The sequence below is a fragment of the Drosophila takahashii genome, chromosome 2L (assembly GCF_030179915.1).
Source record: "Drosophila takahashii strain IR98-3 E-12201 chromosome 2L, DtakHiC1v2, whole genome shotgun sequence".
Classification (NCBI taxonomy): Eukaryota; Metazoa; Arthropoda; class Insecta; order Diptera; family Drosophilidae; genus Drosophila; species Drosophila takahashii.
The window spans coordinates 34676419-34700586 of NC_091678.1; the positions used below are offsets into that span (position 1 = coordinate 34676419).

At 45.3% G+C, this 24168-nt stretch overlaps 1 protein-coding gene across 1 annotated transcript; it reads left to right on the forward strand.

Moving 5' to 3' along the window:
• Positions 1-818: 818 nt before the first annotated feature.
• Positions 819-1583, forward strand: LOC138914889 (uncharacterized). The gene has a single exon (XM_070219591.1). The coding sequence runs from the start codon at positions 819-821 to the stop codon at positions 1581-1583; it is 765 nt and encodes a 254-aa protein (XP_070075692.1).
• Positions 1584-24168: the final 22585 nt, after the last annotated feature.

Genomic DNA, 24168 nt, shown 5'->3' on the forward strand with positions numbered 1-24168 from the left:
CTGTGAATCGACACTTCGAAGTACCTGCTGATGTCATGTCGATGGAATTACGCAAATCAGCTTTGGCGCTTGTGGTTATCCCAGAGCCTAGTTGTGTGCTTCAGAAAATAGAATCCTTTTCGTCGCACATAAGGCTTCTAAGGGTTTTCGTGTGGGTCTTTCGGTTTATTCAAAGATGCAAAAAAGTGTCGCAGCCTTTTGAAAAAAGTATTACTCCAAGAGAACTGAATTTTGCGTTCGAGAAAATAGTGGAAGTTATCCAATCTCACGAGTTCCGTGACGACATAGGCAAAATTCGGAAAAATAAACCGGTAGCAACGAATATTCAAAAACTAAGCCCTTTTCTCCAGGAGAAAAAACTAGATTGGTGTTCCTCGACATTGCTGCGAGTTGGGGGTCGGTTATTGAATGCTCCTATCCCGTACGAAGCCAAATTCCCGTTGTTGTTGTCGAAAGGCTCACAGTTTGTTAAAGCCTACGTGTCCTACCTTGTAAGTCCTACGTGTCCTATCTTGTAAGTCTGTTGCGAGAAAAGATATGGTTGGTTAATGCGCAGGAAGTTTGCCGCAGAACAGTTCGGTCTTGCATTCGTTGCTTTCGGTGCAAGCCTCAACTTTTGACGCAAATCATGGGGAACTTGCCATCAGACAGACTTCGAGCTCTCCGCCCCTTTAATATCTGTGGTGTTGATTTTTGTGGCCCATTTAACACAACGTAACGTATCCGTGGTAAGCCGCCGTACAAATCATACGTGGCATTGTTTGTATGTTTTGCGTCCAAAGCGGTACACTTAGAGTTAGTGTCCGACCTCACCACTGATGCGTTTTGGTTGGCATTCCAAGAGGTTCGTGAGTCGACGCGGGATTCCGGAGAAGGTGTGGTGCGACAACGCGACGAACTTCGTCGGAGCCGATCGCCACATGAGAGAGTTCCGGGCCCGTCTGGAGGAGCAGGGGGGCGGTATCGCAACATTCGCATCAAGAAGAGGATTCGAGTTTGCGTTCATTCCGCCCAGAGCACCTCACTTCGGCGGACTTTGGGAGGCAGGTGTGAAGTCTGCAAAGCACCTGTTCCTTCGGACGGTCGGCGAAGACATCCTGACCGCGGAGGAGCTCGGAACTCTCCTCACCAGCGTGGAGGCCGTTCTCAACTCCAGGCCCCTCGGAGCGATCAGCACGGATCCCAACGACGGCGAAGCACTAAGCCCAGGCCATCTCCTGATCGGCGGGCCCCTACTAGCTCCACCCTCAGCAGCGCTCCCGGACCAAGTCAGCCCAACCTGCTTGCGACGATGGCGCAGTGTCTCGTGTCTCAGGAACAGGTTTTGGCAGCGATGGTCCCGGGAGTACGTCTCGAGCCTCCAGGCGAAAAACAAGTGGCACCAGGAGGTTACAAACGTCGCCGTGGGAGCTCTCGTCGTCGTCGCCGAGGACAATCTTCCGCCGCAGCAGTGGATGATCGGTCGGATCGTGGCGGTGCACGTCGGCGCTGACGGCAAGATCCGAGTGGCGGACGTGAAAACAAAGGATACGACGTATCGGCGAGCGGTCCATAGGCTGGCGGTGCTGCCTGTGGCGTGCTGATGACGGTGGTCCTTCAGAGGGGGTGGTGTTTGCGCACTTTGCGCTTTTATAGTAAATGATAGTGTAAATGATAGTGAAACCTTGTCTAAAAACTACTTTATTTATAGAAATGATCGTCCGTGTCGTCGTGGTGGTGGGGTCCTTATTGCGGTTAAATCCAACTTGACTTCAGAGCTTATTAACTGTCCTAACTCCTCAAGTATTGAATTTATTTCTATCAAACTCTCCCTTCCAAAGTCTAATATGTTGATTACCTGCTCTTACATACCTCCAGGGTCTGAAATAGACATGTATTTACTCCACCTGTCCTCCTCTATCTCTCCCTGAAGATAATCATCATCCTACCCTCCAGTTATCTTTAAATGGTGTTTTCCACTCTGCGAGAGCTTCAGCAAGGCCACAGCTAAGATTTTGCTTTAGAAAAACTAATTATTCGCAGCTTTTGCATTCGTTATCTATAACTGATTGGTCATGCCTAACAGATGTCCCTGTTGCGGATGGTGTGGCGTATTTCTATGGTGTCCTTTATAGTTTGTTTGATAAATATGTACCCCTTTTTAGTGGTAAAACTCCTTACAGCTCTCCGTGGTTTACTCGTCAGCTTTCTTATCTTAAGAATAAAAAAACCAGACTCTTTAAACGATTTAAACAAACTGGCTTGCAGACAGACTTTGCCAAATATTCGTTAATCAAATCAGACTACTTAAAGCATAATTCTGAATGCTACAATAACTATCTAGCTCGCTGTAAAAATGACTTTAAAAGTAATCCAAAACTATTTTATTAATTTGTGAATGCCAAACGAAAGTCTCAATCCTTTCCTCCCTCCTTGTTTTTTAATTCTGCTGTTGCTTCCGATGAAAATGGTGTTTCTAATTTATTTGCTGATTTTTTCCAATCAACTTATACCAATGCTGACAGTAGTAAAGATTTTAACTATCCTCATTCTCTACCTCATCTGGACTCAATCTTTAGTCCGGTTATTCTCGAAGCCGATGTTCTCCAGGGCTTAATCGCTTTGAAACTCTTCTTTTCAGCAGGACCAGATATGGTTCCAAGCTGTATTTTAAAAAATTGTGCAAATTTTCTTTCCAGTCCTCTAACAATCCTTTTTAATATGTCTATAAATCAATGTAATTTTCCATCCGCTTGGAAGGAATCTTTCATTGTTCCGCTGTTTAAAAAAGGTGTAACGAACTGATTATTTAGGTCTGCTCGCTACGAGATTCGTGCGGCTAGCTCCGTATAGTTGTGTGTTCGTCCCACCAAATTTATATAAGCGTGACCGCCCAGTAGATCAGTGAGAAAGCACAGAATTCACGGGTTCTTAGTGGGTTTATTACGGGTGTGAGAGTACAGTGATCTTGATATGGCCACTTGTGGCCGTCGACGACTCTTGGTCGCCTTGATGACTTGGTGCTCTCCTCGTTGACGGAGTGCTCCGGTTCTGTAGCTCCCTCGACGATCTCTGCAGCTCCCTGAAGATCCCTGAGGCTCCCTGAAGATGCTTGGCGTTGCTCGTCTCGGCTGTGTAGACTCGTAGCGTCTTAAGAGTTCAGCTGCGCGGGTTTAGGGAAGCGCCACCGTTCTCAGACTAGGGTGAACAGAGGTCGCGATCTCCAGGAGTGTCTCCACTCGATGCACCACCGTCTGTCCCTTGCTCTGTCCCGGATGGTCCCACTAGAGTTTCACTCAGATCGCGCTGGCAGTCCAAGTTACGCAAGGATGCTGCCGAGCGCTTCACTTCGCTTCTACGCCTAGTGCAAACGAACGTTCCGCCCTAGCTTCACCCTTTGGCTTATCGTCCTTGACGTTTTCGCGTAGGCTGGTCTGTCGTGGTGTGTGGCTGCTTGGCTTGACGTAGCGTGGCTTCTGATACTTGGGGTCTTGGACGTACGCCGATCCGGGACTACACGACTCAACCGTAGGGCTCTTATGGAGTTCTCCACTTGAGGCCACAGACGCTCGACCGATCTCCCTTCTGGCTCGTTTCACTCGGGGTTCCGACACACGCCGCTCCGGGACTACACAACTCAAACCGCAGGGCTCTTCTGGAGTGCTCCACTCGAGACCACAGCCGATTGACCGATCTCCCTTCTGGCCGATAGGATAGGATCTTCCCAAGCTCACGATTTCTTGTCGCAGGCTTTCACCACTCAAGATCTGTTCGACGCTCCAGGCTAGATGCGAGGATTTCGTTGAGACAGGAATGAAAGCGGATCGCCTTGACCTAGCCGTGTGACGCCCTCTGGACCTCAGCTACCTGTGTCTCAATTCGGAGATTCCTGGTGATCCAATCCCGAACGTCTCGACGTAGCGATCTTGATCCTTGTAGGTTCCCACGGCGTTGCTTCCGGCGACTCGACTTTCGCTGCTCTCTGACTGTTCACTGTTCTGGCTGACTTGTTCACGTGGATTATCTGGACTGCTCTTGATAGATTGACTCTTCGTGATCGACTCATCCTGCTGCCAGCGCCCGGCGGCTTTATATAGGGCCTCCGGGTACCGTTATTTCCCCTTTGCGCTCTATCGGCGGCAACTCTCCATTCTGGGTCCAAAGTCCGTGGTTCCCGTTTGACCCACTTGTCCTTCACGCATGGCCTCTGCTTTTATTTCTGCGTGTTGCTGCCATCCCGCCGTTCCCGATGGTGCATGTGGCACGCTTGTGTGTTGCTCCGTTGCGGAGATGTGGCCTTTGTCCATCGTCCACTGCAGAGTCCAAAGTCCGGTGTAGTTCCGTTATTTCCGTCTGCGCTCTGCCCGCGGCAACTCTCCAACGCAGGTCCAAAGTCCAAGGTTCCTGATTGACTCCTTTGCACATCGCCCACGGCCTTTAGTTGTTGTTCTGCTTGTTGCCGTCGTCCCGCTGCATTCAATGGTGCATGTGGCACGCCTGTGTGCCGCTTGGTTGCCGAGATGTGGCACTTGACCTCCTAGTCCGAAGTCCACGGCAGAGTCCAAAGTCCGGTGCGTGTTCCGTTAATCCCTTTTGCACCCGGCACTCTCGCTCTGCCGGAGAAGTCTCCACTTTCTCTCTCTCTCTGCACCCTCGTTCTCCCGACTCTCACTCTCCAAACTCTCTCTTCACCTTGAAGTCTCCACTCTCTCTTCGCTGCGAAGTCTCCACTCTCTCTTGGCCGCGCCGCTACTACGCTAATTCGCCGTAACTGGTATGCGGCCGGCGATCCGTTATTGTTGTTGCTGCTATTTGTGGGGAGTTATTCAACTCCTCACATTCCCCCCTTACTTCGGGAAGTTTTTAAAGAAAACTCGTTCCTACTCTCTGGCGTTCGCTAGTGTATCCTAGCCATTGAGTCCTTGCGATGACCTTGTTGATTCCCTCGGCGCTCCCTCGGTGCTCCCTCGTTGCTCCCTCGACGCTCCCTCGACGCTTTCAACTCCGAGAGTTTCTACGGCGCCAGTCGTCATCTCTGCAGCAATTTGAACTTCCCGCGCCGCTCCTCCATATGGCCACACTGGGCATCGATAGCCGTCGGCTATCGCTATGCCAGCGGCCCGCAGTTTGAATTTCCCGCGACGATCTCTGAACTAGTTCCCCTCTGAACCGATATTCATAACCTATCGATATTCCTCAGCTATCGATATTGCAGGTGTAGCGTTGCCACATGATCGCAGCGATATTCACCATGATATTTCCATTTTCGTGTGCCCATCGATCGCACTATCGTCCAGTGACAATCGACCGCCTTATCGAGGCGCCCCCGTCCCTAGTTCATGGTGAGTTGCAAAAATTGTTCCCGTGAGTGCACATTCGGTGATTTTGTTCTTGTTTTCTAACCCTTCCAAATTATGCCCTTCCTTGCCCTTGGGTCTTGGGTCAATGCCCCTGACCGGTCCGGCTGCGGCGGAACCGTGGATTGCCGCATTCTGTCAGCCAATGGTTTGTTTACCACTTTGGTTGTGGTGAGTTGCCCAATTGGCTGGACCGGCATTTACTCTGTTTATATTCCAGGGTTTTTGTGTTTTTCTTCCGTTTGGTGATTTCTCTCAGGGATGTCTGGCTAGATACGGTATAGCCCTAAAGCTGTACCGTCTCCCCCCTTTCTTCGGGGCACGTAAAAAAAAAAAATCTCCGTGCATATGATTTCCTGCGTGGCTTCATCTTGTGCGTTTCTGTTTCCCGCGGCGTGTTCTTGGATGCCTCTGGTGAATGCCCGACGACCAGTCCGCTGCTAGTGTGTGTCCTTGTGTATTCTGTGTATCAGCGTATCTGTGTATTCTGTGTATTCTTCAAGTTCCCTGGAGTTTCCACGGAGTTTCCCTATAGTTTCCTCGGATTTACCTTGTAGTGTCCCTGGAGTTTTCGTAGAATCCTTGGAGTGATTTCGTAGTATTCTTGGAGTGATTTTGTAGAATCCTTGGAGTTGTCGTAGTATCCTTGGAGTTTTAATGCTGTGGTTCGTTTGTTGTTTAAGCTCGCTTACATGTATGGTCCGCTCTTTCTTTGTGTTTACATGGCGTATTTTGCATATTACAGGCGAAACAAAATCCACGACCTGGAATGGCCCGTCGTATCTAGGGGCCAACTTTGCTGCAAATCCCACGGCCGCTTTCGATAAGTGGTGTTCTTTGGCCCACACGACGCCGCCCACTGCTGGTGTCCATTGCCTTTTTCTTAGATTATAATGTCTGGCTTGATCTTGGAAGGCTCTTTCCAGATTTCGCCGTACGATCTCAAAGATCTCCCTGAGTTTATCGTCAGGGGTTTCGGTCGCTCGTCCGGTCCCCAAATTTTCTCGATCGTATAGGGCGCTTGGTAGTCTGGGCTCTCTGCCTTGAGTAAGAAATGCCGGGGTGTAGCCAGTGGATTCCGAAACGCTGGTGTTTACTGCAAGCATGATTTCCGGCCATTTCTCGTCCCAATTTCTCTGGTCCTGCCCGGCGAACTGCGCAATCATCGTTTTTACAGTCCTATTTGCTCGCTCGGTCGGGTTCTCTTGCGGGGTGTATGGAGCTGTGAACTGTTGTTTGATACCCATATCGGCTAGGAAACCCTTGAAGATTCGGCTGGCAAATTGTACTCCGTTGTCCGTAATGACCACCTTCGGGACCCCGTGCCTTGCGATTATTCGTTCTCTGAAAGCTTTCTTTAGTGATTCGGCCGTCGCGCTGCGCAGTGGTACTAACTCAGTCCACTTGGAGAATCGGTCTATCAGTACTAGCAGCATTTGGTTGCCGTGCTTTGGACGCGGCAGGGGTCCGACGAAGTCCGCGCATACCGTTGCCCATGGTTCCTCTGGCACCTGCGTTAGCATTTTGCCAGCCGCTTGCATGTGATTCGGCTTGAATCTCATGCATATCTCGCATTTTCTCACATGGGCTCGGGCATCTCTGTGCATGCCTGGCCAGTAATATCGTGCTGCCAGCCGTGCAATCGTCCTTCGGCTTCCAACGTGGCCCGCTGAAGGTGAGTCGTGGTTCTCTTTTAGCACCGTTTCCCTTAGAGCTTTAGGGACGCACATCTTCCACGTTGCGACATCCTCGCTGCCTGCTCGGTGTGGTATGTTTCTGTATAGGGTGTCACCTTCCATCACGTAGTCCGGGTACTTTTGCGGTTGGGTCTTAATCTTCTCGCGCATTCCTTGAGTCCAGCTGCATGCTGCAGATGCTTCCGCCGCCGATGTCTCCTTGATCCCTAGAAGCGTTTCTGGTAGTGGCTGTCTTGACAGGGCATCCGCCACCACGTTGAGCTGTCCTTTCCGGTACGATATCTCGAAGTCGTACTGCTGTAGCTCCAGGGCCCATCTGGCGATCCTTCCTGAAGGGCTCTCAATGCTGTTTAGCCACTTCAGGGCCATATGGTCGGTTACTACCTTAAAGTGGTAACCTTCCAGATATGGCTTTAGCTTCCGGATCGCCCAGACGATTGCTAAGCACTCCTTCTCAGTCGTCGAGTAATTCTTCTCGGCGCCGTTGAGTGTTCTGCTTGAGTAAGAGATTACCTTTTCGCCATTCTCCGTCTCCTGGGTTAGTATTACCCCTATGCCATATTCGCTCGCGTCCGTCTGCAGGGTGAACGGTTTGTCGAAATCCGGGCACGCCAATACGGGGTCTGCAACGAGTCTTGCCTTGACCCACACCCACTTGTTGCCCTTGCGTAGCAAATCGTTGAGTGGTTTGACTATTTTCGCGAAATCAGGTACGAATCGGCGGTACCACGATGCTACGCCCAGGTACTGTCGGAGTTCTCTTACTGTGGATGGTGGTTCTAGTTCGGCGATGGCTGCTACCTTTTCCGGATCCGTGCCTATTCCTTCGCTGGTCAATCGATGGCCTAGATACAACAGTTCCTTCTTGAAGAATTGGCACTTGTCTGGGTTTAGCCTCAGATTTGCTTCTTTCAGCCGCCGAAACACTTCTCTCAGGTTCGCTTTGTGTTCTTCTAGCGTGCGTCCGATCACTATTATGTCGTCCTGGTAGGCGAAAGCGTGGGGTGACATTTCCGGACCAATTAGGGGCTGTCCATATATTACGTAATCACCTAGGGGGGGGGAGGGGGTCATTGAAATGATTATGTTTGATTACATGGGGAGGGGGGCGGTCTTGTACAATGATTACGTAATCATTTTATATTAATTTTTTTATTTAAAGAATTTATTTAAAAACTTTTTTCCTTTAATTATATCGACAAACCAGGGACCAAAAATAAGTGTTATTGTAAATTTTTCATACAAAAAAATCACGCATTGTAGTTTACAAATCCGTAATGATTTTTATTTTTTGATTTTTAAAATAAAACTCAAAAAATAACTGTTATTTTTTTATTTTTATGAATAACAGTTATTCCCTTGACATTTTTGAAAAAATGAAATAATTAAAAAAAACATGATTCCCGTGTTTTATATAACTTACTAAAAATTTGTTAAAAAAGGCAACCGTGCATATTTTATACCTATATTTTTTTTAAATTTATTTTACCCACAAAATCGCCATAAATCAAGTTTGAGTTTTATTTTTGATCACGACGAATAACTGTTATTTGCCAACTTTTATTATAAAACTCAAAAAATAACAGTTATTCCTTGAGTTTTACTTTACAAATCAGAAAATAACTGTTAAAGTGTGATTTTTAAAATAAAACTTATAACAGTTACGGTCCCTGCTACAAACTTAAATAGGAAAGCAGAGAAAAAATTTTTGTAGTGGCTGGGCGGCGAATAAAAGAATGTTTAGTGGTTCAATCACACGAAGGACGCGAAGACCTGGAATGGCTTGACGAAGAGTATGTTGGGGATAATATCAGCGTAGACGAACCGAATGTGTCATACCAAACTTCATTTCTAAACAATATTAAAGAGTGGGTTGCATCTCCGTTTGAATCCACAGATTAAAACAAAAAAAATTTTATTCTGGGGATTACGTAATCATTGGGGGGGGGGGGTTGTTTATTGAATGATTACGTTTGATCACCAGGGGGGGGAGGGGGTCAAAAATCACCAAAAACGTGATTACGTAATATATGGACAGCCCCTTACTTGGTCCAAAACTCGTTGAAAAGTCGCGGATGCCGAATGGAGACCGAAAGGCATAACCCTCCACTGGAACAAACCTTTTCCGGGCACCGTGAAAGCCGTGTATTGCCTGCTGCTTTCCTCCAGTGGGATTTGCCAGTACCCATCCTTCAGGTCCAAACTGCTGATGTACCTCGCTTCTCGCAGTTGGTCGAGGATATAATTTATGCGCGGCATTGAGTAGGCATCCTTTATCGACTTTGCGTTGATCTGCCTGAAATCGACACAGAGTCTCCATTTGATCGTCTTCTTCTTCACCATCACGATGGGGGAGCTGTATGGGCTCTTTGAGTGCTCTATATACCCCATTTCGAGAAGCTCATCCACCTTCGCATAGGTCTCCCCTTGAACTTTGGGATTCTTGGGGTAGTATCGTTGCTTGATTGGTTTGTCGTCTTTCATCGTGATCAGATGCTCGGCCATGTTCGACGTTCCCGTCATGGTGTTGAAGTCGGCTAGCTGTTCCTCCAGGAATTTCGCTGTGTCGTTATCCTCGCTTGTGTGTTGAACGACTGCCTCCGATAGCTTTTCCTCGAGCCACCCATTGTGTCGGTTCCTGGCCGGTATTGTGATCTCGTGGCCGGCACACTTTATCTCGGTTCCGACTTGCGTGAGGAAATTCCATCCTAACACCAACGAATCCACTACCCCTGGTAGTATCAGCAGGCTCATGGTCAATCGCTTGTTTCCGAATGCGATTTCTACCTCCAGCTGTGCATTGATTCCGCCACATCTCCCGTCTGCCAACCTAACTTGCCGTCTTGTCCTTGTGATCTTTCCAAGGGCAGCCAGATTGTCCGCCAGTTCCTCGCTTATGAAGCTCGCTGTTGCCCCGGTGTCGATTGTGGCTTTATACGTGCCTCCACCTATCGTTACCGCTGCGGACAACTGCTGCTCCTCCTCGATCAGCTTGCCAGTTAGTTTGGAGAGGAAGCATTTTGCGATCCCCGCCCGCCTCTCTGCGGCTGAGGTTGCTGACCATTTCCCACTCTTTGGCAGCACTCGACGCTCCTGATACCCACTTTGCCGCACACCCAGCAGAACAACAGGCGCTGGTTTCGACAGCCGCGTTCCCAGTGCCCGTGACCGCCGCACTTTCGGCAGGCCTCCTGGGGGTCTGTGATGTGGGTACTTTCCCGTGGCCTCTGCGTTGTGATTGGTGGCCTCCACAAGGGGTTTGTTGGCTGCCTCTGTTGGTGTTGTATCGGCGGCCGCTGGCGTTCATACGGTGGGTTGGTTGCCTGTTGTCGGTGGTCTTGTAGGGGCGGTGTCCATTGACTGTTCCCACGGGGTTCCTGTCCTCGCACCGTCTGCACATCGTTTGTGCCTGAGCTGCTGGTTTTGCCCTGGCGAATTTGTTCTCCTGGGCAAATGTCTCCCGTTCCTTCTCCAGTTCCTCAAACTCGTCGGCTAGGTCCATGAGTGTATCCAGGTCTGCCACTGTGTATGCTCTGAGGGCGATCTTTAGGTTCGGTGTGCAGTTCTGGCGGATGATGGTGAGGGCCTCTGTCGGCGAATAATTAAGTGGCCTCATCATTGCCTGTATGTCGATCATGTAGTCCTTAATCGTCTCCCCGTAGCCTTGCTTCCTCTGCTTGACTTTGTCTGAAAGTGTGGAGAAAAAGTTTCTCGGCAGCAAGTATGTGTTAAAGCTCTGGATGAATTCCGCCCATGTTTGCCACTGTTTGTTGTTGGAGATGAACCATTTCAATGCCCTCCCCTTCAGTAATTCCGGCATGGCGCGGGGAATCATATCCAAATCCAGGCCGTATGTATTTGCGGACCACTCCACTTGCTCCAGAAACTCGAACGGTTTCTCAATTCCGTCGAACTTAAACGACCTTTCGCGGACTTGTTTCGCAACCTTTGCATAATCTGGTTGGCTGGGTGTCGGAGTCCGTACCGGTGCTGCTGTTTTCTGTACGCACTCTGTATTTTTCCTCTCCTGGCTTGGCTCCCTCTTTTGTGCCTCCTTTTGCATGTTGTCGATGCTCAGGCTTGCCAATAGATATTCCCCTTCGGCGGGAGTCAATGTGATGCTTGGGGCTGTTTTCTCGGTGTATGCTGCCTCCAGCTCGACCCAGATCCCGGCCAGTTCCGGGTCGTTCTCCGTCTCAGAATAGTATTCTGACAATACCTTTCTTTTGTCGTCTGTTTTTCTTTCCAGAGCGATGTTTAGCCTCTCTGCGACGTAGGAAAAATCCTCTGTCTTGAGGCGGTAAATCCACTTCTTTCCCATTCTGCTTTATGTTGCTTTCACTGCTGGGACAATCACGTTTTTGGCGCCAGATGTAACGAACTGATTATTTAGGTCTGCTCGCTACGAGATTCGTGCGGCTAGCTCAGTATAGTTGTGTGTTCGTCCCACCAAATTTATATAAGCGTGACCGCCCAGTAGATCATTGAGAAAGCACAGAATTCACGGGTTCTTAGTGGGTTTATTACGGGTGTGACAGTACAGTGATCTTGATATGGCCACTCGTGGCCGTCGACGACTCCTGGTCGCCTTGATGACTTGGTGCTCTCCTCGTTGACGGAGTGCTCCGGTTCTGTAGCTCCCTCGACGATCTCTGCAGCTCCCTGAAGATCCCTGAGGCTCCCTTAAGATGCTTGGCGTTGCTCGTCTCGGCTGTGTAGAATCGACCCCTACTCGTAGCGTCTTAAACTCGCCAAGAGTTCAGCTGCGCGCGTTTAGGGATGATGACTAGGATGAACAGAGGTCGCGATCTCCAGGAGTGTCTCCTCTCGATGCACCACCGTCTGTCCCTTGCTCTGTCCCGGATGGTCCCACTAGAGTTCCACTCAGATCGCGCTGGCAGTCCAAGTTACGCAAGGATGCTGCCGAGCGCTTCACTTCGCTTCTACGCCTAGTGCAAACGAACGTTCCGCCCTAGCTTCACCCTTTGGCTTATCGTCCTTGACGTTTCCGCGTAGGCTGGTCTGTCGTGGTGTGTGGCTGCTTGGCTTGACGTAGCGTGGCTTCTGATACTCGGGGTCTTGGTCGTACGCCGATCCGGGACTACACGACTCAACCGTAGGGCTCTTATGGAGTTCTCTACTTGAGGCCACAGACGCTCGATCGATCTCCCTTCTGGCTCGTTTCACTCGGGGTTCCGACACACGCCGCTCCGGGACTACACAACTCAAACCGCAGGGCTCTTCTGGAGTGCTCCACTCGAGACCATAGACGATTGACCGATCTCCCTTCTGGCCGATAGGATAGGATCTTCCCAAGCTCACGATTTCTTGTCGCAGGCTTTCACCACTCAAGGCTAGATGCGAGGATTTCGTTGAGACAGGAATGAAAGCGGATCGCCTTGACCTAGCCGTGTGACGCCCTCTGGACCTCAGCTGCCTGTGTCTCAATTCGGAGATTCCTGGTGATCCAATCCCGAACGTCTCGACATAGCGATCTTGATCCTTGTAGGTTCCCACGGCGTTGCTTCCGGCGACTCGACTTTCGTTGCTCACTGACTGTTCACGACATAACCGTCAGCAATCGTCGTCGTAGTCGGACGTGTACTTTATCGCTCCTCCATCTGATCGAACTTTACCCGTGTAAACTACATTGATTAATGCCGAATCCGGACATCTGACAATTTTTCGGTGATCTTTATCTTACTGACAAGTTTTGATAGCTAAAAGACAGTGACTTTATACGTAATTCGAATGATCTTCTTAAGATTATAAAATAAAAGACCGATTTCACTGGTCGACAAAAAAAAAGCCCAAGAATAAAAGCTACCAAACCTGAAAGGATTTTAGCTCTAGATTACTACCTCATACTTGGAAACTTTCTATCACGTCGAAGTTTTGAGAAATCCGTGGTCAAAGTTCCAAATTTTCGATTTTTAGGCACTTTTTGCGACTTAATAGTAAGAAAACCCTTCGCAGCCCAGAGCCACAATTTAGCGGAAAAGGTACTTTGAACCTTTAACTTCAAGATTGTCCAATCACAAAGTTGGGCGATCTCTACTTCTTTAGCTACAATGGATTTTACTGAAGTACTTTTTGTCACTTTTTTTCATCTATAGTAGCCTGATATTTTTAATGTATTGTATGTGTACGGGTCTCAGTTCAACAAGGAAAATATCAGGCTACTATAGATGAAAAAAAGTGACAAAAAGTACTTCTGTAAAATCGATTGTAGCTAAAGAAATAGAGGTCGCCCAGCTTTGTGATTGGACACTCTTGAAGTTAAAGGTTCAAGGTACCAGTTCCTCTAAATTGTGGCTCTGGGCTACGAAAGGTTTTTTTACTATAAAGCCGCAAAAAGTGCCTAAAAATCGAAAATTTGGAACTTTGACCACGGATTTCTAAAAACTTCGACGTGTTGGAAAGTTTCCAAGGATGAGGTAGTAATCTACAGCTAACATTCTTTCAGGTTTTGTAGCGTTTATTCTTGGGCCAAGAAAAAGTCTTGATTTTGTCGACCTGTGTTTTTAGGGGGATACGACCACAGCCTAAACCATAAGAGCAAGAGCAGCCAAATTTTTTCATAGTATTCCATTGGGGGTGTAGGCGCCCACTAAGGTTCGACATGTCCCCCCAGTGGCCCCAAACAGCTCCAATATCCATATTTAGAGAAAAAATTATTAGATTTACTTAAGGTTAGCTTCTAAAGTGGTTGGACTTTCGAAATTTTGATTTTGCAGAATTTTAGGTCTTGAAAGGGCCTAATTAGAAATCTAAAAGAAATTTCGATATCCCCCATAGTTTGGGGGCTACATTTGAAATTAACTTTTCGATTTAAAAAATCTAAACCGCTGCTCCGATTAAGATGAGTTTTGGCTCAATAGTTATTCTATGGCCCAAATGCTTAAATTTAATTTTTTAAGTTTTTAACATTTTTTTAAAGTATTTTTAACGAATTTATTTTGATTTCCTAAGTTATTGCGTTGCATTTTGTGGGAGCCCGCCGAGAGAGCGAAACCCAGAGAGCGGATGGCAAGACAGCGACGGCCGAGAGAGCAACAGCCAAGAAATGGGGAGGGATAGTGCTGCAGGGAAAGGGGAGGGGAAAGAGGCAATTTAAAATGATTGTCGATCAATAGTCAGTCCTGTGGATCAAATGCTTAGGTTTTATTTTTCATTTTGTAGCAGAAGTAAGAACCTTATTTAATTTCCACCATGAAAGAAAGTAGAAAATTACTACAAATTCTGTAAGCAAAGCCAAAATGTTTCCAAGTTAAATATGATTAAGATTCGAACTTTTGACCAAATACGTATGTACATATGTATATTTGGATATGTTTTGATTTGCTTATATGTATGTACAATACATGTACATACACACAATGTGTGTGTATGTTTCTATTCGAAAGTAGATAATGTGCTTAAATACACATAAAATGATTTATTTCCTTTCAGCGAATGCAAAATTGGAAGAGTTTAAAACAAAGCATGCAAATAACTGTTAACCGTTTTTTTCCTTACGCTCTACTCCCGAGAACAACCGAAAAATAGCATGCCCCTCGTTCTCTCTCTGCGCAGCACACTTCGTTTCCTTTCGTTTTGGTTTTCGGTTGAGCCTTTTACGTTGAGCTGTTCGTGAGACGCTCTGTCACGAACCTCGTTCAATGAGAGATACGAATGTCGCTCGCACAGGGAGACTTATTAAAAGACCGATTGACTGAAAAAGTCATCGCAAAAAGTCTTTTCACTAATACAACTATACAATGTATTCCCTTTGAAAGTACGTGCGAGTGAAAGGGAGAGCAATATCGCCCAAGCACGTTAACGTTAACACATGCGCAAAAGACTTTTTGAAACGTCGTTCAGGAGCAATCGGTCTGTAAGCGAGCCGAGCAAAAGAAAGCCGAAAAAACTGCTCGTCGCCTGAGTGCGAGCAAAATTTCTGTACGAACAATTCAATCGGTTGCTCTCTGATTGTTTGCTCAAAGTCTCAGAGAAAAACAGTTATTTGGGGATTGCACGAATCGGTCAACAGTTATTTGCGAGCTATGGTTTAAAATTAATAATTACACAGGTCAACAAAATGGACTTTATTAAAAGGTGCAGGCCTATGGGCATTAAAATATGTTAATATAGACGTATATAAGAATATCTGCATACTTCTTTTTCGCGTTTAACGGGTGGTATTTGTGCAATCGCGGTTTGAAAAAAATAGCAACATTAATTGTTTTGATTTAAGATATCCTCGAGGGTGTGTGCTTAGTTGTAATAAAACCTATGCCAAAAAATTGCTTAGATGCCCTTCTAAATAATTGCATTTAAGGTTCCATCATAATTTGAGTCAATCAAAGCCTATAAGCCATTGAAGTAATTTGTTCACCCCTATTCCCAACCAACTTAATGCGGTGAACAGTCTTAAAAAAATACAAGGAAAAATATGTGCCGTAAAATATTTGACAGGCATCTAGAGACGACTTTTCCCGAATTTTTGAGATAAAACCCACTATTGTACTTCGAAGGATGGAATTTATAGAATTTTTTCCGTAAGAACGGGAAAAGTAACAAGAATTTTGAAATTCCATTTTACATAAATATCTGACACATTCGTAGAAATTTGCCTTTCAATTTGTTTAGCAGTAGGCGCCGAACATCGAAAATTTGTATTTTCAAGGGGTTAGTATGCCTGTTAAATATCTCCCCCCACAATTTTAAGGCTACGCCACTGTTATCTTTAAAAAACCTACTGTGTGAAGTCACGACCAACTCGTTACGTAATAGTTACTCAAAAATACTTGTTACTTTTTACGTTCCTATGAAAAAAATTCTATAAATTCCATCCTTCGACGTATAATGGTCTTATTTATCTTAAAAATTCGGTGAAAGACGCCTCTAGATGCCTGTCAAATATTTTAGGGCACATATTTTCCTTGTATTTTTTTAAGCCTGTTCACCGCATCAAGTTGGTTGGGAATAGAGGTGAACAAATTACTTCAATGGCTCATAGGCTTTGATTGACTCAAATTATGATGGAACCTTAAATGCAATTATTTAGAAGGGCATCTAAGCAATTTTTTTCAAACCGCGATTGCACAAATACCACCCGTTAAACGCGAAAACTAAGTATGCAGATATGCTTATACCCGTCTATATTAACACAATTTAATGCCCATAGGGCTGCACCAAAAACACTGTCGGCCTGTGTTATCAATCAAATGTGGAATCGGAAAATAATAAGTTACTTCGCTACTTTTGTATGGGATGTCAATCTTTTCGTGTGTGTACAAATGTTTTCGTTTCATTCAAAACAATAAATTTAAAAATAACAAATTCGAATTTAGAAACAAGTGTAAACTTGCGCGCAAACTAAAATTGCATTAATAACATTGTAACTGATAGAAGGTATAAAAATTCACTACTTTTACTTAGATCGCATTCATTTATTATAAAGCTCTACCAGTAGCCTTCGGATTCTCTCTCTTGAAGAATCTTCTAGAAAGGATGTTTACGCAAAGGGTTTCAACAAACGCGCAAATAAGATATAAGAAAGTCCTGACAACCTAATTTCCAAACTGCAAACTAATTTTGAGCGAACGAAGTCGCTTCGGGTATAGCTAGTTACAATATAATCAGAAAACGTTTTGTGTTTTTGCTTTGTTGTTCTACTCTATTCTCGAGTTTACCGCAAACTTCTACACTGGTGTTGTTGTTAGTGCATTTGCTCTCTTATCGTTTCGGCGCGAGCATCACACGCGCGGAAAGCTTATCACTGACCAAACTGCAAGCTGCGCTTTCTACATCTACATCTAAATCTACGTTGTTTTCTACACGTATTTATTTGACAATTTTCTCAATTATTTCGCTATGTCTGCCTGCTGCATGAAACCTTGCCTTTTAAATGGCAAAATCACCTCCCGCCAACCCACAATTGGTTGCTGGCTGTGTAATAACATTGCTCACCCTAAATGTGCCGACCTTGGACACAGTGCTGGTCTAGTCGCAGACCGTACTAAATCCAATTCTGGCCTGGATTGGACCTGCCCCAGTTGCCATCATATTAAAGTCAATATTATGGCTTTCATAAGGCAAACTGATCTGGAGTACCAGTCCTTACTAGCTGGATTTAAGGACTTATTTAATAGGTTTGAAAAGGCTGAATCCAACTTTAAAGGGCGAATCCTGGCAGCTGCTTCCCACAATGCTGTCGCTACCTCGGATCACGTTCCCGTTGCTGCCGATTCTGGACCGGACACCGGAGCATCTTCTTGTCTGCAATCCACGGCTCATTCATCTACTGCTTCTACTGCTGTCAGCTCTGGTTATGTTCCAACACTGGAATCCTACCGCTTGGCTACCAGTAATGCCTCTACTGTTGTTACTGACGGATGCGCGGCAGACGCCTCCCCTGGACTTACACCTGCCGCGGCCTCCTTTGGACCGCCCGATCCCATCGCACCTGCTGATCTACATCCCGTCAACTTTGACCAGGCATCTACGTCGCATGCTGCTGCAGTCGGCTCTGGCATAATTTTGACGCCTGCTAATACGAACACGAGCCCATCACAGTCAACCTTATGTGGAGTAGCGCAAAGGGTTCCCATGCCCTTATCGGGCGTTGCACAAAAAAAACTAATTTTTGTCTCCCGCCTTAATCCTGGCGCTTCTGAAGATGACGTCAAAAACTACCTGAGCAGTAAACTGAATGTTTCTCGATCCGTACTTACCGTCTTGAAGTTCAAGTTTAAGCAGAGACGTGAGATATCTTCGTTTAAAATTGGACTTCCTGAGGAACATCTTGATAAGGTTCTAGATGTTTCTATATGGCCTGAACATGTAATTGTTCACGAATATGTACACAAGCAGAATCCTCGGGTTCACGGGCCTCAGATTCCTTCAACCAATGCTTCAAAAAACTAAATAATTCTTTTTCTCTACACTACCAGAACGTTCGCAGTTTATTGGGCAAACTTAGCAAACTGCACGTGAACAGTGTCTCCTTTAATGCCAATGTGATTGCTTTTACAGAAACGTGGCTTAATTCTTCTGTGTCTGACTGCGAAATCTTTGCTGGTAATTATGTTATCTATAGATGTGACCGCTCAGTGCGTCTTGGCGGGGGTGTTCTCATTGCCGTCAAGTCCAATCTTGTCTCTCAACGTATTCCGATAATTGGTACGGATAGTACATTAGAGTTTGTCGCTGTTCGGATTAAGCTTCATGATTATTTTGTTTTCGTATCATGCTCATACATTCCTCCCCGGTCTGATATTAGCCTCTACCTCCGACACTTGGATCAAATACAGAGTATTCATACTACCCTTGGCGATAACGATCATCTTATTGTTATGGGTGACTTTAATCTCCCCGCCCTTTCTTGGATGCCCTCAACTGATTCAAGTGCTCTTGTGCCTACCACAGCGCATGAGTTTGTACACGGTCTTATTGATCTTTCATTAGGTCAACTGAACTCAGTCATTAACTGCTCTAGCAAAGTTTTAGACCTTATTTTTGCCTCGGAGTTCGCAAATGCATATGTAACTCGAATTAGCCCTCTCTCCAATCCTGAAGATGCGTATCATCCTACACTTGAGGTTACTTTAGAAGCATCAGCTCCTTTACTGTCATGTCCCGAAATCGAACCAGCAACTTTTCGCTGTTTTCGAAGAGCTAAATTTGCTGAAATGAATAGGCATTTATCCCAACTCGATTGGTCTTTTATGGATTCAAATGATAATCCCTCACATATTGTAGAACAGTTTTATAGCTTACTATATTTAGCCTTCGATAAGTTCGTTCCTTCATTTCCCACTGGAAACGCGTCTCATAAGCCTCCGTGGTTCTCTCGTCGACTCTCTTTCCTTAAAAACACCATGTCTAGACTTTTTAAGAAATATAAGAGAACTGGGCTGCAAGTTGACCATTCTAGGTATCTAATTGCTCGTTCCAATTTTTTAGTCCACAATTCCGATTGTTACAACAGTTACCTAAACCGTTGCAGAATCGAATTCCAAGACAATCCCAAGCAGTTCTTCGCATTTGTTAATTCGAAACGAAAATCGCAACTATTTCCATCATGCCTTCATCTTGATACAATATCCGCCTCTAGCGACTCCGATATTGCGAACTTATTCGCACAATTCTTCCAGTCCACGTACTCTTCTTTTAGTTACGATAACACCTCTTCCTACCCATACCCTCTTCCTCATTCCAACTGCTTTTTCACTCCCCTAATTAGTGAGGACGATGTTTTACAAAATTTGCACACAATCAAGACGTCTTTCTCTTCTGGCCCTGATCTTGTACCGAGCTGTATCTTAAAAAAATGTGCTGATGCCTTGTGCAAACCGCTATCTAAACTGTTTCAAATATCCCTCCTTCATTCATTTTTCCCTGAAGTTTGGAAGGAATCTTTTATCATTCCACTTCATAAAAAGGGAAGCAAGTCGGACATTAAAAACTACCGTGGTATTGCAAAACTAAGCGCAATTCCCAAGTTTTTCGAACAGCTTATTACCGCTCAGCTACAGCACCAATGCAGCTCAGTAATGTCCCCAACTCAGCATGGCTTTATGAAACGAAGATCAACGACTACAAATCTTCTTGAATTTACTTCAGTCATCAGAAGCGCTTTTAAAAATGATAATCAAACCGATGTTATTTTTACGGACTTCAGTAAAGCCTTCGATTCCGTGAACCATCAGTTATTATTGAAAAAATTAACACTATTAGGATTCCCGATCACGTTGACTAAGTGGATCTCAGCCTACCTGACGAACCGAACTCAAAGAATTGCTTTTAAAAGCACAGTCTCAAACCTTGTTCACGTGACCTCCGGTGTTCCGCAAGGGAGCCACCTTGGACCCTTACTGTTTGGAATTTTCATAAATGACTTGCCCCAAGTTGTTCTCTCTGCTCATGTTATGATGTATGCTGACGACGTAAAACTCTGTTTGCCGTTATCGAATCCCGATTCCCAGGCACTTTTGCAAGCTGATCTGAACAATCTGAATTCATGGTGCATCCAAAACTTGTTGTTTTTGAACAATTCTAAATGTAACTTTATGTCCTTTTATCGGAAGAAGCTTCTCCTAACTACATATTCTATTGGGTCGAATGAACTTGAACGCATAAATTCCGTTACAGACCTTGGAGTGTTATTCAACCACAACTTAAATTTCTCTAATCACATTGGTATCATAGTTAGTAAAGCAAAAGGCGTTTTTGCCTTTGTTAAGCGTTGGTCGAAGGAATTTGAGGACCCCTACACCACAAAACATTTATACATTTCCTTGGTTCGTCCAATTCTTGAATACTGCTCGTGTGTTTGGTCACCCCAATATACCATTTATCAGGACCTTATTGAGTCGGTACAGAAACAGTTCCTTTTGTTTGCTCTACGTGGTTTAAACTGGGAAACACATCGACACCTGCCATCGTACGTGGATAGACTGCGTCTACTTAACCTGCCCTCCCTCAAGGATCGTCGAACCTGCCATGGTGTTATGTTCCTGCACAAATTAATTACTGGACTTGTAAATTCAAGCTACCTTCTTGGTCAAATTCGTTTCTCCATTCCTGTAAGGTCTACTCGGCACTTTCGACCAATTGCCCTCGATATTTGTAAAACTAACTTTGAGTTACATGATCCATTTCGCGTTTTATGTTCGCAATATAATGAACTGTATTTTTTAATATTCTCGGAATGCTCTGTTAATTTAATTGTAACAAACATCCTAACATACCTGTCCCTGCCCCCTTCCACTTGATGTGAGTAGGGTACTATGTTTATGTTGGCAGATATTTGCTAACTTTAAATAAATAAATAAATAAATAAATAAATAAATAAATACTGGCTGACTTGTTCACGTGGATTATCTGGACTGATCTTGATAGATTGACTCTTCGTGATCGACTCATCCTGCTGCCAGCGCCCGGCGGCTTTATATAGGGCCTCCGGGTACCGTTATTTCCCCTTTGCGCTCTATCCGCGGCAACTCTTCATTCTGGGTCCAAAGTCCGTGGTTTCCGTTTGACCCACTTGTCCTTCACGCATGGCCTATTTCTGCGCGTTGCTGCCATCGCGCCGTTCCCGATGGTGCATGTGGCATGCTTGTGTGTTGCTCCGTTGCGAAAATGTGGCCTTTGTCCATCGTCCACTGCAGAGTCCAAAGTCCGGTGTAGTTCCGTTATTTCCTTCTGCGCTCTGCCCGCGGCAACTCTCCAACGCAGGTCCAAAGTCCAAGGTTCCTGATTGACTCCTTTGCACATCGACCACGGCCTTTAGTTGTTGTTCTGCTTGTTGCCGTCGTCCCGCTGCTTTCAATGGTGCATGTGGCACGCCTGTGTGCCGCTTGGTTGCAGAGATGTGGCACTTGACCTCCTAAACCGAAGTCCACGGCAGAGTCCAAAGTCCGGTGCCTGTTCCGTTAATCCCTTTTGCACCCAGCACTCTCGCTCTGCCGGAGAAGTCTCCACTTTCTCTCTCTCTCTGCACCCTTGTTCACGACTCTCACTCTCCAAACTCTCTCTTCACCTTGAAGTCTCCACTCTCTCTTCGCCGCGCCGCTACTACGCTAATTCGCCGTAACTGGTATGCGGCCGGCGATCCGTTATTGTTGTTGCTGCTATTTGTGGGGAGTTATTCAACTCCTCACAAAGGTAATAGGTCCGATATTGCTAACTATCGGGGATTGCAAAGCTCAGTGCTATTCCTAAATTATTCGAAAAATTAATAACTTGTCAATTGGAGCATCAATGTCGGTCGCTTATTTCGCCATGTCAACATGGCTTCACCAGGTGCCGATCTACTACCACCAATTTGCTTGAGTTTACCTCATTAGTAAACCGTGGCTTTCTCCATAAGCAACAAACAGATATTATTTATACGGATTTTTCCAAAGCATTTGACACGGTAAACCACTGTGTACTTATAAAAAAACTTAATCTTATGGGGTTCCCTCCAAAGTTGTTAGCGTGGTTACTTTCATACAGACCGCTGTCAGAGGGTGAAATATAATGATACAACGTCCAAAAATATAAATGTTACCTCTGGTGTACCTAAAGGAAGTCATTTGGGACCCTTATTATTTGGCTTGTTGATTAACGACCTGCCTCAAGTTATTAAGTCCGCAACTGTTTTAATGTTTGCTGACGACGTTAAACTGTGTTTGTCCATGTCATTACCTGATTCTTGTTCTCGTCTTCAACTAGATCTTGACTATTTACAGACTTGGTGCAAACTTAATAATTTATTTCTTAACTATTCTAAATGTAATTTTATCGTCGTAATCCGTCTACGTATTCTTACTCTATTGACAACAATGTGCTTCAACGTATTTTTACTGTACAAGACCTCGGAGTTTTATTTGAGCATAAACTATGTTTTAATGATCACATATCACTAATTTGTAATAAAGCTAGGAGCCTTTTAGCCTTTTTAAAGCTCTGGTCTAAGGAGTTTGATGACCCTTATACAACCAAGCTTCTATATGTATCTCTTGTTCGGCCATCGTTAGAGTATTGTTCTTGTATATGGTCAACGCAGACGGTAACTTGTCAAAACATGTTGGAGTCCGTTCAAAAGCAGTTTTTGTTATTTGCTCTAAGAGAATTTAACTGGGACGCTGGCCGTCGGTTGCCATCCTATAATGCCAGATTGCGTTTACTAGACATGCCCACCCTCCTTTCTCCTTAGTTCCCTAAACTGGAATGTACCATGCAGGACAATTCGCCGATGTCGGCCTTTGCCTCTGCCATTGTGCACGTCAAATTTTGCCCTTAATGACCCTTTCCGTGTTCTTTGTGATAAATATAATGATCTCAGTCACGTCTTGTTGTATGGAGTCTCTTCAGTGTCTAATTATAATAAGTTATTATTGTTATTGTCCTCAAATATGTAATTCAACGTGCCTACCACTCGATGTGAGCAGGGGCATATCGCTAAAAAATTTCCCTTATGTGGTTTGGCGTTCTAGTTCTTAAATACAAAATAAGCAGTCCAAAAAACCATTCCATTGCTTAATAAAATACAATACAATAATGAAATAATGAGCGGGAGCGCAATAAAGCTTTAATCGCGCTCGAGAATTCACCCCGTCTCCCGCCCCTTTCGTTAAGTTAGGCTTAAGCGTTTATATATTGAAATTAAAGAGCCAGTTGTTATATGAATCTCATTGCGCAAACTCCCTTTCGTCGTCGCCAAAAATAAAATATCAAATTTCCCTGCAATCACAAGTTTTCGCGTTGTAATACAAAATAGTATTAAATTTTCAGAATAAATGCGGGTATATTCAAAGGTGCATGGGTTTTGTGCTCGGGCTAGCTTCTTCAGTAAATCTTGGCAAGGGTAAACGGCAAATTTTTGACACCGACCTCTTGCAAATTCCGGTTGAGGTCTTGATTATAGCTACTCGAACGAGCCCATTCGCCCTAATTTCCAGTCAGAAGGACCAGTTCGATCATCCTTGATGATGATCATATCGTTACGCTGAAGGTTGTCAGTTTCGTGGCGCCACTTGGAGCGCGCTTGTAGATGCGAAAGCCAATCTGCACTCCATCTTCTCCAAAAGGTGCGAAACATCCTTTGCCCGTTCAGAATCTCTGTGTTTAGTGAAGAATCCTTAAGGCTTGCCTCAGGGAGTGACATCATGGAATCACCGATCAAAAAATGTGCCGGGGTTAAAGCGTGCAAATCATCTAAGTTGGACGTTAAAGGGCATAATGGTCTAGAGTTCAAGCATGATTCTATCTGAACAGGAATCGTAGACAGCTGCTCGTACGTCATTTTCATACCATTACACGTTCGATGAAGATGGGTTTTAACAGCCTTAACGTTGGATTCCCAGAGTCCTCTAAAGTTTGGACTGCCATTGAATGTTTCGACGAGTAAGTTCAGGAACTACTGTTTCTTCAAATCCTTGATAGAAATCCTTGGTCCACAGCTTTAGAGATTTGTCGGATGAGATAAAGTTGGTTCCACAGTCGCTGTATAGATGTTGCTGGATGACTTTATCTCAATCGCGCCAGTGTAATCAACTCCAGTTGCTTCGAATGCCCGTTTGGGTGGATTGACACGGTGCCCTGGTAAATCTCCCATCAGTTGGCTGGATGGGGTCGGAAGGTGCTTGAAACACGTTACACAT